The 16,157-nt window shown below is 37.8% G+C and overlaps 1 protein-coding gene across 1 annotated transcript in view; it reads left to right on the top strand.

Annotated features, from left to right (window-relative positions):
* The window catches only part of CLYBL (citramalyl-CoA lyase), a 93,191-nt gene that overhangs the window by 65,216 nt on the left and 11,818 nt on the right, over positions 1 to 16,157 (top strand). Inside the window, exons 4-7 of the mRNA XM_075717554.1 lie at positions 3,578 to 3,679; positions 5,476 to 5,569; positions 6,939 to 7,106; positions 12,249 to 12,373. Of these exons, the coding sequence (XP_075573669.1) occupies positions 3,578 to 3,679; positions 5,476 to 5,569; positions 6,939 to 7,106; positions 12,249 to 12,373 (489 nt within the window). The remainder of the gene's footprint in view (positions 1 to 3,577; positions 3,680 to 5,475; positions 5,570 to 6,938; positions 7,107 to 12,248; positions 12,374 to 16,157) is intronic.

Genomic DNA, 16,157 nt, shown 5'->3' with positions numbered 1-16,157 from the left:
CCTGTTTACCAGCAGCACGGTAGCTTTTGCCTGAAGCTGTTGGGCCAAGTTCACACAGGCATAGAGATGAATGGCTCTGAGTTATGAGGCAGGCTGCAAATACCATGTAATGTCGTTGCTTGGCTAAGGTAATTGGGAAGTGCATCTGTTTAAACGTGTGTAGGACGTGCTATACAAAAAGCATACGTGAAACACCTTGCATTTATAAAGAAAACCAGATTTATTTCTCCTGCGGTCAACGAAGAACCAGTATTGATGTCAGAGTGTCTTATCAAAAACAGAGGCGTAAATACTTGTCGCTTTTCTAAATACCCTAACATGCAAAATGACTGTCTACATCTGTGTGCCTTAGTTACATGCATTGTAAGCAGGAGATGGGGAAACCATGTCAGCGACATATGAAAAAATGGGTTGGGGGGAAGGTCAGTCCTTGGGGCAACTGGAGAAACAAACAGGAAGCTTTTAACTAGTGTTTTTAATTAGCACAGATATTATTTCCTGAACAGTTCTCTATTTCTTCCTTTTTAATTGCTGACAGGTGTGTTTGTGTTTCACGACTGACTTTTCAGCCAATAAAAACCTGAAATGTAAATGGTTGGCATGTCAAATTACTTAAGAAAACTTTGAAATAGGCCTAATTACACTATAATTGTTTTAATTGTCAAGAAAGGGGGGACGTTTGTTTAGATATACCATTATTTCTGTAACATGCCAGTAAAGGAATAATGCTTAATTATTCACTTCTATATTTTTGCGAACCGCTAGCCGAGCAGCTAGCACACGTGCAAGCTGTGATGAAAGGCAGGCAGACGTATTAGGATCTGTTTTAATCTCAGCATCTAGCCTTGATCAAACCATTAAGATCAGGCGTGAGCGTACAACTGAGCAAATACGTTGGGTACACGACGGGCCCCATCCGTTCCGTGGCACTGCCGCTTCGGCCGCCGCCGCTCATGATGGAAAGTGCACTGTCCCCTTCCACCAACATTTAATTAAATTAACCAGAGTATACCTCTCAGGGTTTACAGCCATGTAAGTGTTAGACGTAACTTGTCAGTAATGAATATTCATGTTTCCAAAATGGCAGGGCCCTTGCTGCCCCCAAGTAGGTTTTGCAGGGAGGTGGGATGTGGGGGCTCTTTGTCCCCTCATCCCCTTCCACCTTCCCTCTCGCTAACTTTGATTTCCATCATGGAAAACAAGCCAGCCCCAACAACTTCTGCCTCATTGTCCGCCTTTTGCTTCTCTCTCACTTTGCCCAACCTGTGCACACAAAGAGCGCGCTCCACTCAACGCTGCTACCTTCTTTTCCCAATCCTCCCAAAATTCACTCCGGCATGATTTTTCAGCCTCCCAGAAGCTGTTTATTTTCCCCCATGCATAGCCCCCCCCCCCCCTTCATTTTTATTTATGTGCAGCAGAAAACCTGGAGGCTGATGCACAACTAAAAGATGGGCTTACTTGTTTTCTTTTGTGTGAGAATCTCTTGCTTTCCTTTTGTCCCTAGTGTGGGTACTTGTTTGACTGGCATGGCTTATTGGACTATAACAAGCGTAACTCTCCCTCCTTTGTGGCGGGACAATTCTCCCACAAATCCTGACCAGTGTGCATTCTTCCCGACACACTATTGGGTGTGCACTGGAATTGAAAGAATTGCTGAGGCCTTGCTACTTCATCCCCTCCCCAAGCTTTGTGGGGTTTTTTTCCCTCCGCCTTCTTTTTTTTTTTTCCCCCTTTTCTCCCTGAAATGAACACTTTACCGGGCCGGAAACATTTAATCGTCTCCTTTTGAAAAAAAAAAAAAAAAAAAAATTAATTGAAACTTCTCCACTCGTTACCTTTTGTATTGGTGCTTATTGCAGATTTTTTTAAAAGGGAGAGGAAGAGAGACAATATTTAATTAAACATGCTTTTTTTCTTGTTTACCTTCAAAACAAAAGACAGCAAAAATCCCAGGAGGGTGACTTTTAAAATATTTTAAAATAAAAGAAAAGCTCTACTGCTTTAATTTGCACCTAAAAAAATAAACACAGTAGTGCTTTTTGCTTTTTTGTTCACTTAAAAAATAAAAATCAGATAGGAATCTTAAGAATATATGCTGATGCCATTATATTACCTCATTTTCTGCATTTGCCTGTGTGAAATTTGCTGTTTTCTGTCACTGTAGTACCTGCCATACTGTACACTCATATGTGTGAATTGCATTGATTATTATTTTTTTGTCTCCTTGCACATTTTTGGGTGGAATTCTCTTCTCCAAAGAAAAGTTACCAAGAGGGCCACGGTGATGATGCAAAGCAGGGGTGGGAAGGGCAGAATTCTTCGTCGAAGAAAGCTGTGATTTATTTTGGCCTAATTGTAAAGTTACTGCAAATTGCTGGAAAGCTTTTTTTCCAAGATCTGGGTGATTAGATTTTCCTTCTTTTGGGGAGGGGCAGTGGGGGGAAGCTAAAAGGGGAAATAACACCTCTAATCCAGCTTCTGGTAAATAGGCTGCCAGCTTTTAAAATGAGTTTCCTTTCTATTAGTCAGAATATTATGCTAAGCCTTAAGCATTAGTTTTTTATGTTGCCATAGCAGCCTTATTCCTGCAGGGTTGTGACCTGCGATGATTACAGTACAAAGCTTATAGGGTCTTGAAACCCCCTTTGAAGATGAAAAGTCTTTGATGGTTTATATTTATGCAAATCTCTTAGATATGATTTACCCAACTGAGACTGAATGGAGAGATGATTAAAATTCCCTTTCCTTTGATATCCATTAATAGTCGAATATTCCTTAAATTTAAAATATATGCATATGTTATTTTTGTCTTTATTTACTAATGTATTTTCACCGTACCTGTGATATGTTTATCTCCACGGAAATTACTCGATCTGGACAGACATAATAGATTTACAATATAGGGCTGAGGGTTTTTTCCCCTCTTTTTTTTTTTTTTTTTTTTTCCCCCTTTTGAAAGGGGAAAAATCTGTGCAAGAGCTTTTGTATGTTTCCAGATGATAGATTTTGGAATTTGGGCTACCCCACTGGCAGCTCAGAGCTAGCTGTGAACTGGTCTCATGGAAAAAATTGGCAAGCTTTGGTCTTCAAAGAATTAAACTTCCTTTTTAAGGCCTTCCTAGGTAAGCTAAAAAATTATGAAGAAAAGCCTATTGAACAAAAGGGTAACGGTGCCGTAATGAATAATACGGATGCCACTTAGAAGGCTGGGGAGCACTTCCAGTGATGGCAGTGCTGGACCTGAAACAAAACCGGACCTCAGGTACAGCAGCACTTCATTGTTTTCCAGGGCCCGCGGATTTGCATTTCACTAAGCCAGGGTGAGAGGTGCTAAGCCTAGATTTTTTTTTTTTTTTTTTTTGCAAACCAGCCTCCAAACTTAGAAATGTATGGGAATGCTGCAGTTTCGAATCACAGGCCTTGTTAAAAGCTGGTTTAATTTTTTTAATTATAAGTTTTTGGGGTGGGGAGGGGTGTTGTTACAGCCAGGTGAAAATTTAACGTGTTATATATACATGTAGACTGTTGCTTTTTTTTTTTTTTCTCTCTGATAGCTCATACTATCTAGTTTTAGTTTTCAGACAAATTCTTACATCACCTAAAAGGCCGAACACTTGTAGAACCAATGAATTTTATCCCTTTTGTGGAAACTGCAGTGGGCTTGCTCAATTTTAAGGTAAGCAGGTCTTGATGTGTTCATATTTTGCCATCTCAGCAAAGTAGGATGAGCAGAATACTCCCCAGTCTCCCCCTACTTTTGTCAAGGAAGAGAGGTTAAAAAATACTAAACATATTTTTCAATCCCCCAAAACATTTGTGTGTTTAACTCCCATGTTTGTATTATAAAGACCTTCATAAATTCAAAATATTTCAGTGACAGAACAGTTCCAGATAGCCCATGCCAAATAACAAAACCTCTCTGCGTTACTGTTATCATTTTTAACACACTTGGAGTGGAAATGTGCTTCTCCAAAGATTTGAAATACTTACAGTGTTGCAATACACTTGGCTATGTAGTAGCGATCAAACTCGACATTTGTATAACATTTAATTAGAAAAAACAATCATCATTTCACTGTTGTTAAACTGGCATCTTTATAATGGTTTCTACTGATACCATCACAACTAAATTTCATGTTATCGTTTTTCTGTGTGTATGACAGGGTGTTTAATGCTAACATTAGAAGTATAACTTTGAAAATAGCAAATATTTGAAGAACATGCTCCTTTTTTAGGGTAATTTTAGATCAAATCTTATTTTTAAAGTGCATTTGAATATAAATTACTCCCCAACCTTTACTATCAAGTCCAGGTTTTTCAGAAAGGCAAGGCAGCGTGGTAAGGAAATGGAAGATCTCGTGCTTGCACCAGGAATTCAGCATTTCCCTCCCAAGCTCTAAGGGAAAAGTTTCGGACCAGCTGAGGACACACACATCAGAAGTACCTCCAGAAGTACCGGCAGGCCTCACAGGCAGCCTGCTCGTTTGATACAGCCATTTATCTTACAACACACGCTTACATATCTGCGAACGTAATAAAGCAGTAACCAAATAGACACGCTCCTGTCTGGTGTGCACACACAGAATTAAATCATATTTTAAACCGGCTGAGGTTTTTCTTCACATACAGTATTTTATAGCAGAACTTTTAATATTGCAGTTCCTGATGTTGGCAGGCGAGTTGCCTTTTAAAGCACTCTGGTTAAGAATAAGCTGCCATAGAAGAACACCACTAGTAGAGCTTGCAATTACATCTGTCTTTCTCCGCGTACCTTAGCCTTGTAAAACATTAATATTATCCAAACATTGATATCAAATAGCAATATTTTGGAAATGTACTTCTTCACAGAATAGCTACAGCAGCAAAATTGTTCTTGCTTTTATTTTAATACTTTTCTGCAGTACTTGTTGTATTTTTAACTTCCCTAGCTACTTTTTAGTTAGAGGTAACAGAAGACTTTAAATTGGCATTCCTATAAGGAATGCTTATATCCTATAACGAATCCACAACCGTTTTAAACTGTTCAGGTTATTTATTTAATAAAAGAGATTCTGATCTTTATTTCTGTTTCTCATGCAGATACATTACATGTTGAACTAATCAAATTTCGTACTTTTAGTTTGCTTTTCAGCAGTATTTGACAAATGTTTTGTTTCATATTGTTACATAAATATCTGAAGTACCGATCACAGTAACACCCAGGGCATTATGTCAACAAGAAGGTAGGGAATTTGCTACAAAGTCCTGTATTTACACAGTCTAGGCATGTAGGTGCTTAGGGAAAGAGAATGTTTTCTCTTTTGCTGAGTCATTTTAAAGCACTGTGCATGGTCGAGCACCTAGGACAGCTTTGCTTAGTAGGAGCAATTTTAGCTGAAGGATTTTGGTAACACCGAGTTGCTGTAATATCCCCTTGTAGTCCCTCTGCATCCTGCATTTCCGTAGAAATTAATACTCTGTTCTCATTTGAAGGCTGTCTGTGAAGAAGCACTGAGAACAGGATCCCAGGCTGGCTTTCATTTGGATGCGGTCGTCTTTGGAGGAGAGGATTTCCGTGCCAGCATAGGTTGTTACCTGTGTGTTTACTATAAATGTTAATGTATGGCATTTACGTTGGAGAAGCCTGATGTGATTTATGGCCATTGCTTTTCCGACAGCAATAATTAAAGTCATGACAACACTTGATTCTGCGTTTCACATTTTCACTTTTCTCCTTAATCTTTTTCAATGCAGAATGTATCACTGGCAAATTAAAATGTGGTCCCTGTGTGTTACAGGGGACTGACACTTTCTTGTGTTTCTTGCCGTGTAGTACCAAAAATTAATGAAAAAAAATAACCTTAAAACCTGTTGAGTCACTGAAATTATTTTAAAATATGATATCTGTAAGAAACATGCACATGCTTTTAAGAACTACATTTAAAGTCATAAAATTCCGGTGTGTACTTCATCACCATTTTACAGACAATTATCAGTCAGGCTTTTGACATCATGCACAAATACTCTCCTGCTTTCATAAATTTACTTTAAATATGTCCCATGTCAATACAGCCACGTATTCATGTGAAAGCACTGTTAGACTTCCTCAAAAATAAAAAGTATTTCACAATTTCTTTTATGAGAAGCCACTTAGCTTCTTCTTAATCTGATTCAGTTTAAAGGTAAAAGTGCAGACCTATCAACATTTAAATTAAAAATAAGTATGTTAATGTAAAAATTAGCATTGCTTTACTGAAATATTCCTTACAAACTGGAAATCTGTGTCTAAATAGTGACCCTAAGGAAAGGGAACAATTTTTTTTTTTTTCCTTCACACCAGCCTTCACGTGAGCACGTTGCTTAGCTGGTGCCCTGTGAGCACATGAAGTCTTGTGAATACTTTTGCTGCTTCTCACAAGTCACCTACCATAATTTTTTCATCCAGATACTAAAGCTTAAATATTCAGCTTAGGACATCAGTTGCAACAAGAATCAGAACCAAAAAAAGTGCAATTCTGTTCCCAGTGTGAATTTTTAACCATTTAGTCGTACCCAGTATATAAATTTGTGTAAAGCTTCTTTTGCTGTAGTGCTTCTCACTGTACGTACAGTAAAAAATATAATCAAATCATTACTTCATGTTAGTCACAAGTCAACAGTCCTTACCACCCAAAGCTTCCACTGACTTCAGGCTTACAAATTCTGATTTGAACTAAATCAAGATCTGACTTTTATAAGCTTGTGTTTAAAGAGAGATTTTTTTTTTTGCTAAAGCAGCTTTTTTCCTTTCTCAGAAGAATATCATTTTGACAATATAGCCTTGCACCCCTCTTTTTTTTTTTCTAAATTGGTTAAATGAAATCTCAAACTTTCCTCTTTTTAACATAGGAAATATTTAAAATAGAAAGGTTTAAAACACTCTTGTCAGCTTTTCTTTGTTTTCATTGTTTTCATAGGTGCAACAAGCAGTAAAGAAACTCACGATATTCTATATGCCAGGCAAAAAATAATAGTCACAGCAAAGGCATTTGGCCTTCAAGCAATAGACCTTGTTTACATCGATTTCCGAGATGAAGATGGGCTCTGCAGGCAGTCAAGAGAAGGTGCCTCAATGGGATTCACAGGTACGGCTTTCTGCCGATGTCTCAAAATAATGCATAGCTTCTTCAATTTAAATATATCACTACATTTACTGTCACTTAGACAAATAACCAGGTTTTTATTTCAGGTCATTTATCAAAAAACTTGGTAGTACCAAGCTCTTCTGTGTTTATTAGCACCTGTAAAATTGGGGCTGGAAATTTTGCCTGAAAAGTCACAGGCTGCTTTTTAAAACCACATCCCGTGAAGAGTGTGACTGTGTTTGAAGAGAAGTTGGGGTAGAGGCTGTGCCGTGAATCCTCCCATCACAGAGCACGGGAAAGGCAGGACTGTACTCTGCGATGACCACTCTACAATTGCTTCTTAAAATACGTAGTTCCCTTTCTCCTATTTTTTTTTTTTTTTTTTTTTAAAACGGCAGTTGGTAAAAAATACACTGAGAAGCAAATCTCGTATGCTAATTGCTAGGGGAAAGTTATTCTCTTATTATTTTCTTTGATTTGTTTTTCATCTCCTGGCTCCCCTCCCAGTAAGTGCTGGTGACACCTACGGGCATCGGCAGACAGCAAGAGCAGCAGGCTCCTTGCCCCCGCGTCCTGGAAGGCAGCCTGTTACCCTGTCGTTGCTGCACCAGCTCACTCGGGCTCCCTGGTGGGACAAGTGCAGCCACCAAAGATTGGGGTTTTGCAATAGAAATCAGCCATTTGACACATGCATTAGAGAATTCCAGCATATAGGCCAAGCGGTTTACATTATTTGTCTCTGACCGTCATTCAGGATATATATGTACGGTAATAGTACATCTCCTCGGTTTTTGTTACCAAAGGCATGGGTCCTGGTGATGCCATCTAGCAAACTATATTTTTACAGTTAGCAGTACACGACATCTTAAAGCACCGAGCAAAAAAACAAGCGTCCTTTTAAGTGATCTCAACATGCCAGTGAAAGAATTAGCAATCGATGCTCTTCAGCACAAACTCTGCCTTACTGTCTGTTGAGCTTCAACATGTGCAAAACCAGCTCTGGTTTCAGAGGCAAAACGGTTAGCTCCTCACAGCTACATTATCCACGGCCATGTGGACTTCCACCCTTCATTTGTCTGCAACTGAAGTTGGGAAAATAATAGAGCTCCTGAATGGTAGCACCTGCTGATGGCTACCTAATCTCGACCAATATTTCCTAGCTTAAGAAAAGGCTCGATTTTTGAAAAAACTTAAGCATCTGAACCTCCTGTTGACAGAAGATGGAGTTGCAGATGCCTAGCACCTTTGAGAGCACTCTTTTTGAGCATTTAATGTGTATTTAAATACTTAACTCGGGCTGCCAATTTAGGAAATTTAGAAATGCTCAGCATAAACAACGTTAACGGCAGTTTGGACTCCACCGACTTTACGGTGGAAGCTGTCTGACATCAGGATAGGGTTCAGATAGGAGACAAATAAAAAGATCACGTGTGGCAATTTTGGACGCAAAGTGAATTTCTAACTTGGCCATAGAGGTGTCTTGCCTTTCCGTACAAGGAGTAAAGATCTGTAAAAGCTACAGACTTCATTAAGGTGAACTCACAGCTCCTGCTCTTTGCCTCCTGCCTTTCCACAGCTATCATCAACACATTTCCAAAACCCAGCAAACAGCCTGGCAACCAGTCCAACCATAATTAGAGATGGGGCAATACTGACTCTTCTGTTTTGGTGGCCAAAAAAAATATTAAATTTAAAAAATCTGTTTAAATCAAAACAAAACAACATTTTTCATATTTTTGGTAAAAAAGAAAAAAAAAATTGAGGTCAATCCAAAATGTTTCACTTGTTCTTTTGTTTCTTTTTCTTTCAGTTTATCTAATGTTTTTATAATCTTTCTCACTTGTTTTGATGAAAATAAAATGTCATTTCAAAACTGAAAGCAAAAACATTTCATTCCAAAACTATATAAATGAAACATTTTAACATTTCCAATTTAATATTCATCACAGAAAATTACAAATGGGCCTTAGCTTAATCCGTGACCTTGTATAAAGCAGAAGTCCGCAGATTGTATTTGCTACTGACAGTCCTCTGATAACGTGAGAGTAAAATGCTGAAATGTCGCCTTAATAACAAGTTCAAAACACACGATTCTTGTTCTTTTTAAATGTTTAAGATCCCTTCCTGCTACTTTTTCACAAAGAATCAAAATAGTTTAAATCAACAGGACTAAAAAGAGCTGAGGCTTCCAAATTGCTCTCTTAGCTGGAGAACACACACTTACTTGCATGCATAGGGCCAAATTCACCACCCTCAAAACTAATGCAAATCCAAAATATTCAGCAAAGTTATACATCCTTAGATTTTCCCATATTCAGATTTAGACCGGTAGAATTGGCCTTAATGTAATCAAATACTTTCACTCAATATTAAACAAGCGAAATAATATAACGAAGAATTTACCAGCTATTTAGTTACTATTGTGACCCTCATTGCTTATTGTAGCCAAGTTTTCCAGTTATCTTACAAGCAGCCTGTTTTTCCTTCAGTGAGTGTGTTTACATAAAATCAAATGTTTTCATATGTCATTTAGCCGCATTACTAGATCTTTTATATGTATATTTATGAATTTTTTACATATGTGTATATATATTGGGGGGCGGGGGGGGTGTATATATATACACATATATACATGCACACCCAGCAAGATGTTTTACAATACCAGCACCCGTGGACTTTAAGTCAGTGTGTTGCCTATATAAATGGTCATCAGTTTTAGGAATGTTTATTTAAAAAATAAAGTAAACCTTGCCATAAGCTTTAACAGCTGACTTAGTCATTATAGAAACTCCTGTGCTACATGCTGAGACGCCAGATATAAATACGAAACACTATAGGTTTCCTCTCTTTTTGCAGTCTATTGTAGAAGACTAAAATGACGCCATCATACAGTTACCTAAAAGACTTGACAGGTATTGATTTAAAGCACGATATATCAAGTGGTACTGTAAAAAGGATTTCATGGTCATAAATTTTAATGTCTTCCAATTTTGCACTCTCTCAGTAACTTGTCAATAACAACAATTCTGTTTAAAATATTTGTTTCATTCCTGCATGGCATTACATCTGTTATACAGTTATTTGGATACATAATCTGTGGCAAAAATCAACCGAGTGCTATAAAGCAAAAGTTAGATTATATTCCCTGTAAATTGTTCAGTAGTGTTTTAATGATAAAAAGTACAGCTTATGGCTACAGATATCTTTATCAAAAGCAAATCTTTTTACAGAAATGTTTTACACTTTAAAAAATCAAATGTAACTATTTTTATTTTTGTTATAATTGTAGACTGACTTTAAATATAATTTCAAATATATTCTACAATTTTCCCAGAAAGTTAAGCTCCTTAGGATTTTGCAGGAATTATTTGTACACCCTTCAATTTTAGAATCAGTAGTTTAGCTGGGAGGAATTTGTTGTATTACAAATAAGGAACATCATAATCTTATTAACGGTGACATTTGATTAAATTGACTAAAAAACCTTCGATTAGACCTAATGTAAAACACATTAGTTAAGAAAATTTCTCTCCGTGTAATTTGTTTCAAAAAATATAGTTCTTACTGAGTTTAAAGCTTTTACCTATTTTTAAGCTATTTTTTAAATAGTTACGACATTGAAATTTCAAACTGAATATTTGGATGCCCGTAAGATCATAAACTAAAGGTTGTTTAATAGGCAATAAAATAAAACTGAGGTACTTATGGCTTTTTAGCAAAGAAATGTGGCGACACTAAAAAATTACTATTTCTTTGCTCGCTAAATTAAGTAGATTGTGCTGCTGCATCCCCAGGCTTTGTTTGTACTCCAGGTTATCACTCAGACCCACTGCAATCTGCCAAAAGTAATCCCAGGTTTTTTGCAGTGGTAATTTCATTTAAGATAGGTGTATCTCTGCAGTCAGGCGTGAGACTTCGTCTACCGAGCGCTGGGCTGATTTCTACCGTACGGCTGGCTTAATGTCAGTGAGAACATGGGAGCAGACCCCCTTGCGCGCAGGAAACCTCCTTAGGTCCTGACGCTTCAAATTTTCCTTGCGTGCAAAAAATCTCGCTCCCGCGAGAGGCTGCGGCGTGCGGCGGGACGGCGCGGCTGTGGGACCCTCTGCCTGCAGGAGACTGCTCACTTGACGGCAGGTTTGCAGGATCGGGCTCGTCCCCCTAACTAGTTTTCTCATCTGGCACGGAGGAGAGTCATTTATTCCGCGGGAAGCTGGGAATTACGGTAGCCTCTCTTTATGAAAACACTTTGAAACCAAAGTGCAGAAATCACACCGGTCTGTGAAATTCCCTTAGAAATGAACTAATAATGTCAAATGTTGCACTTTTAAAACTGTCAAAACAAATTAGATATGTATTTGTTTTAAGGTAGCTAAATACAATAACAGATTAAACGGGATTATGTGGCTGTCTATTCATGTTTGAAAATCTCTAGTAAAAAAAGGCAACATCTATTTTTATTTTCTTAACGTACATTTATACAAGAAAGGATAAAAAAAAAGCTCTTCATAAAACCTCAGGGTACTGCTGGTAGTTGTTTAATATACCAGTGACTAAATAAGTATTGCAACCTACCTGCAACTGCTAACTATTGCAACAAGAACAATTTAAACAGCGTTGAGCATTTTATGATGCTAAGCCAATACTGAGAATTCAGGGCATGATCCTTAGGTGACTGTTAACTTTTCAGTCCTACAAATCTCTTGCCATCTTCTTCTGATGTCATTTTCTGAACGCATTTTAATACAACTTATTTAAGAGTGGCTGGAGCTATTATTTATATAGTTAAATTCAGAGATGCATTATACTTAAGTGTTATTGACTGCCCCAGACAAGCAATTGCACCTGAAACGACTGAGAGAAGATGTATGGATTGAAATGGGGAGGGAGGAGAATGAATAATGGGTTCTTTCAAAATACACTGAATGCAAGCATAGCTCAGGATATTTTTATTCTTAAAAAAATCTGGCAAAAAGCTATCTGCCTGTTGTCCAGTTTAAAAAATAAAAGAAACCAAGTAAAAGAATTAGTTAAAGAGCGAGAAAGTCTGCGAGGCATATGAGAGCCTCAAGTGGTTGGAACATTTTGCTTGAACATCTGTTTGTCGATGCATGATTCTGGTGTTATTAATCTTCTTTGTAGGTAAGCAGGTGATTCACCCCAACCAAATTGCTGTTGTCCAGGAACAGTTCTCTCCAAGCCCTGAAAAAATAAAGTGGGCACAAGAACTGATTTCTGCTTTTGAAGAACATCAGCGATTAGGCAAGGTAAATATTTTGTTAATATGCCATAGAGGAAACCCAATGTGAATAATATTTAAGATTTAGAAAGATTGGTGATGGCTCTTCGCATTTTTCTTATAAAGTGTGCTGTAACTGAGAGTAGTGCTTGTGAAATCTGTGTCTGGATAGACTATAGAGTGTATTTTTATTATAAATGTGTCACTTCCCCCGCCCCATTTTAACTTTAATTCTTTGATTACGCAGCCTTTTGAGTACCTGCATGTATCTACAGCATCGGTGAATTAAAACCGCTTCTCCATTATGCCGCAGAATCACGGTGCTACTGTCGTAGGAAAATATTTGCAATCAAAAGGCAGGTAGCCTGGCAGACGACTCAGACTGCTTGTGCAGACATCATTTATGGAAAGAAAGAAACAGATTAGGCGGTCTTGCTTTTCTAAAAAATCTCTATGTTGGTAAACCTGTTTCACTTTTGGGGGGTTGATCCTGCAGACATCCCTAGTAGCGAGTGAATTTACTTTTGAGCAGAACTGCTTGCAGATTGTGGTTCTTAATCATTAAAAATGGGAATGTTTTATGTGCATTCGTACCAATCGCTGGACCTGAAATTTGGATGGAGGAGAAAGCAAATTAACACTAGAATATGATTGTTCCTAATTTAGTGCATCATTGAGTCTCACGTTTCCTGCTCTGTGGGTTTCTGCTATGTAAATATTGCGGTGGTGATGCACAATCTGTCTCCACTTTGTGCCAGTAATACTTAAATTAGGGGTCGCCTGAAGGAAGATTTTATGCTAGTTGCGGCATTGTCAGTTAATTATCTTAAAGGTTATTTGCTATAATCCAGTTTGCCTCTTTTTGAAAGAAAAAAAAGTTGCAGCTAAATATGTTTTATCTTCGTTGCAGCCAAGCCCGGGCTAGTTAAAAAGCAAAGTCCTGATGTCAGAACGGGGAGCGCAGATGAGCGGGAACGGTTCCTGTGCTTGTGTGGCATTCAAGTGGGAGATAGTCAAGTTCATATATAAGACTGTGCATAGGGTCTCGCTTCCTCCAGTGCCATATAAAGGTTTTCTGTACATTTCTTTGCTTGCTGGTGGGTAGAAATAGATTGGGGTGCGCGCCTTCCCCATTCCCCTGCATTTCTGATACTGCAGATGTTGTGCATTAGAAATGCTAAAAAGGTCAAAGCAGAAATGATGCTTTCATCTCCGAGTAAAAATGTGACAAGGTTTTTGCTATTGCTCTGCCCTTCTCTTTGCTAGGCTATCGCATCCCCTCTGTGGTATCGGGGTGTTTCCAGCACATCCGTGATTATGATATTTGGGTGCTGTCCTGAGCAGTTATTTCAGGGTCACTGTTGGGATGCTGTATGCCTGTATCTCTTTGTTCTGTTCCCTCGATTTTGAAATGTAGCTGTCTTCATGCAAATGATTTAGAAATAGAAAATGTATGACTGGGTTTGCCCATTATTCTGATTTACAAAGCTTGGCTCTCTTACAAAAAGCATCGTTATAAACGTACTGCTGGTGCAAATGTGTAGGCAGGTAGATGCAGAAAGAAAAAAGTCAAACGACATACTCAGCGAAATATTGTTTATATTTATGATGTGTGGAATACTATTCATCCAGCTGAATTTAGTGTCAGAAACTCATCTGCGGAATAGCCCTGTCATATGAACAATCGATGAGGAGAATGGACTAAATTTAACTCTAGTCCCAGTATCACACGATCATGAAACCAAACAAGTTTAATATTGAAGAATTCTGTATTAGGCAAGCATTAGTCTTTGGCTTTGTTTTTGAAGCTGTTATTTTACTGACATAATGCTGGTTTCTTGCTTATATCAGCCATTCAGGAGGGTTTTGTTTGGGTTTGGGGGATTTTTTTTTTTTTTTAATAAATGTTTTTAAAACAGGTTATAAGCTTATATAATCAGCTGCAAGAACAGATTTGCTGAGGGTTTGTGGTTTGGGCTATTTTTTTAACCAACCAGGTTGCATGCTTCATATATTTTTGCATGTAGCCGTCTATCAATAAAAAGGACTGGCAGGTTAATATGTGAACTTCTGGATCTTGTATCACTGCCGTATTGCCGGGCTTCATAACAAAACTGGAAAAAGAGTTTTCCGTGTAGTGCTGCAAACTTCTTAACTGAGTTTGCAATTTGGTCTTATAAATGTGTCAGTAAGAAGAGCTTGGACCGTCTGATTACTTAATTTTTTTTCCAAAGCAAACATATCTCACTGAGGGAGCCTCTTGCTCTGCGTCCTAGCGACATGCTAAAATGTAAGTAATAACTCTTCCCCTACCACCTCCTGACAAATACTCCACACAGCGGTTTTAGTAATCCTCATGTCCTAATGAAACACCTCTTCTGTTTTCCTTTTCCTTTTATTATATTAAAGTGTTCATGTCAGTAAGACTAAAAATGTAGCTGTGGTTAATATGGTTGAGACTTGCATGGTTTTGCCATGTTATTAATCAAAGTTGAAAGCCTGGAAAAAATAAATGTGAGGGATTTGTGCGGCTGTTTGTGTGGTAGATAAGTTACTGGTCTGCAGTCTCTGGGATCGTAGTTTGTTATTAATTGGGTTTAAAGTTTGATGCCCTTAGGCAACAATATTTTATATTAAAATACAGTAATAAGCTTTTATAATCTGTTCCAGTTTGAGGGCTACAATTGCCGTAATAGTCTTTCTTTGAGAGAAGGCTGAACCAGGCTACTTCATCCTGGAGGCTGAAATGCTTTGACGCAGTAGCGCCCAAATGTGAGTACTGAGGTCAGGAAAAATTAGGATCTCGGATGAGCACTGTGGAATTGGAGATGCTGTGGCAATGTCCAAACAGAAGGAAATTAGAGAGCTAACCAGCTAGCTGAAACTAGGTGGGCTTACCTTACGGAGATAGTCCTGTTCGAGGGGTTGTTTTGGTTTGGCTTCTAGGTTGTTTTGGTTGTCGGTTTGTGGGGTTTTTTTACATTTCTAATCTGACTGAAAAACAGCATATCTAGGAAATAAATGGTAACATTGTATTTTGGGCAATTAGAAGACAAATGTTGAAAAAGCACGTTTTGTATTTTATACAACTATTTATTAAGTGTTCTCTTTTATCTAGAACTTTGATATCAAAAAATGAAAAATGAAAAATAAAAAGAAAAGTATTGTTTCCATAACATTTCAGTATTTTTCCAGTAGAATTGCATTACTAGCAGATATGATTTTCAAAATTAACAAATTCATCCTAAAGAAAGCAGGCGTAGCTGTTGGGAAAGTCTAAATATAAGGTAAATGTCAGAGTGTGTTCAAAAATGAAAAAGAAGGGTAATAAACATTGTTCTGGTAGTCTAAAGGACAGCTTCTGTTATAAAATTCTGAAGTATTTGTACCACATTAAACAGGGAAGTGATCTTATAAATCCAGATCCACTGAGTCCAAGGGGGTAGAGTTAGTGGGAGAAGTTACGAGCTTATTTCAAGAAAAAGATCAGAGTTCCACCAATGAAGGTACAGTAGTCTTTACTGTGTAAGTAACTCCTGCATTTACATTACCAATACACCGGATACAGGAAAATAATCTCTTCTATATGTAGTTAGTGTTTATATATGGCAAGAAAGTAGGACATTGAAAATGCGGTTTTGAGCCATTTGACTTGTAAATACATCAGGCACAAAACATTGTCATAATGGCATCTTCCAAAATTGTCTGGTTTTTAAATAAAATTCAGACAGAAAGAAAAGCAGAAGAGTAAAGTAAGAGATTGCTTACATATTTATCTCATGTACTAATTTATAACTGCTTCCAAAGCACCC

This window comes from Pelecanus crispus, chromosome 1 (assembly GCF_030463565.1).
Source record: "Pelecanus crispus isolate bPelCri1 chromosome 1, bPelCri1.pri, whole genome shotgun sequence".
Taxonomy (NCBI): Eukaryota; Metazoa; Chordata; class Aves; order Pelecaniformes; family Pelecanidae; genus Pelecanus; species Pelecanus crispus.
The sequence above is the reverse complement of the archived record's forward strand: the minus strand, read 5'-3'. Positions and strand labels throughout refer to the sequence as shown.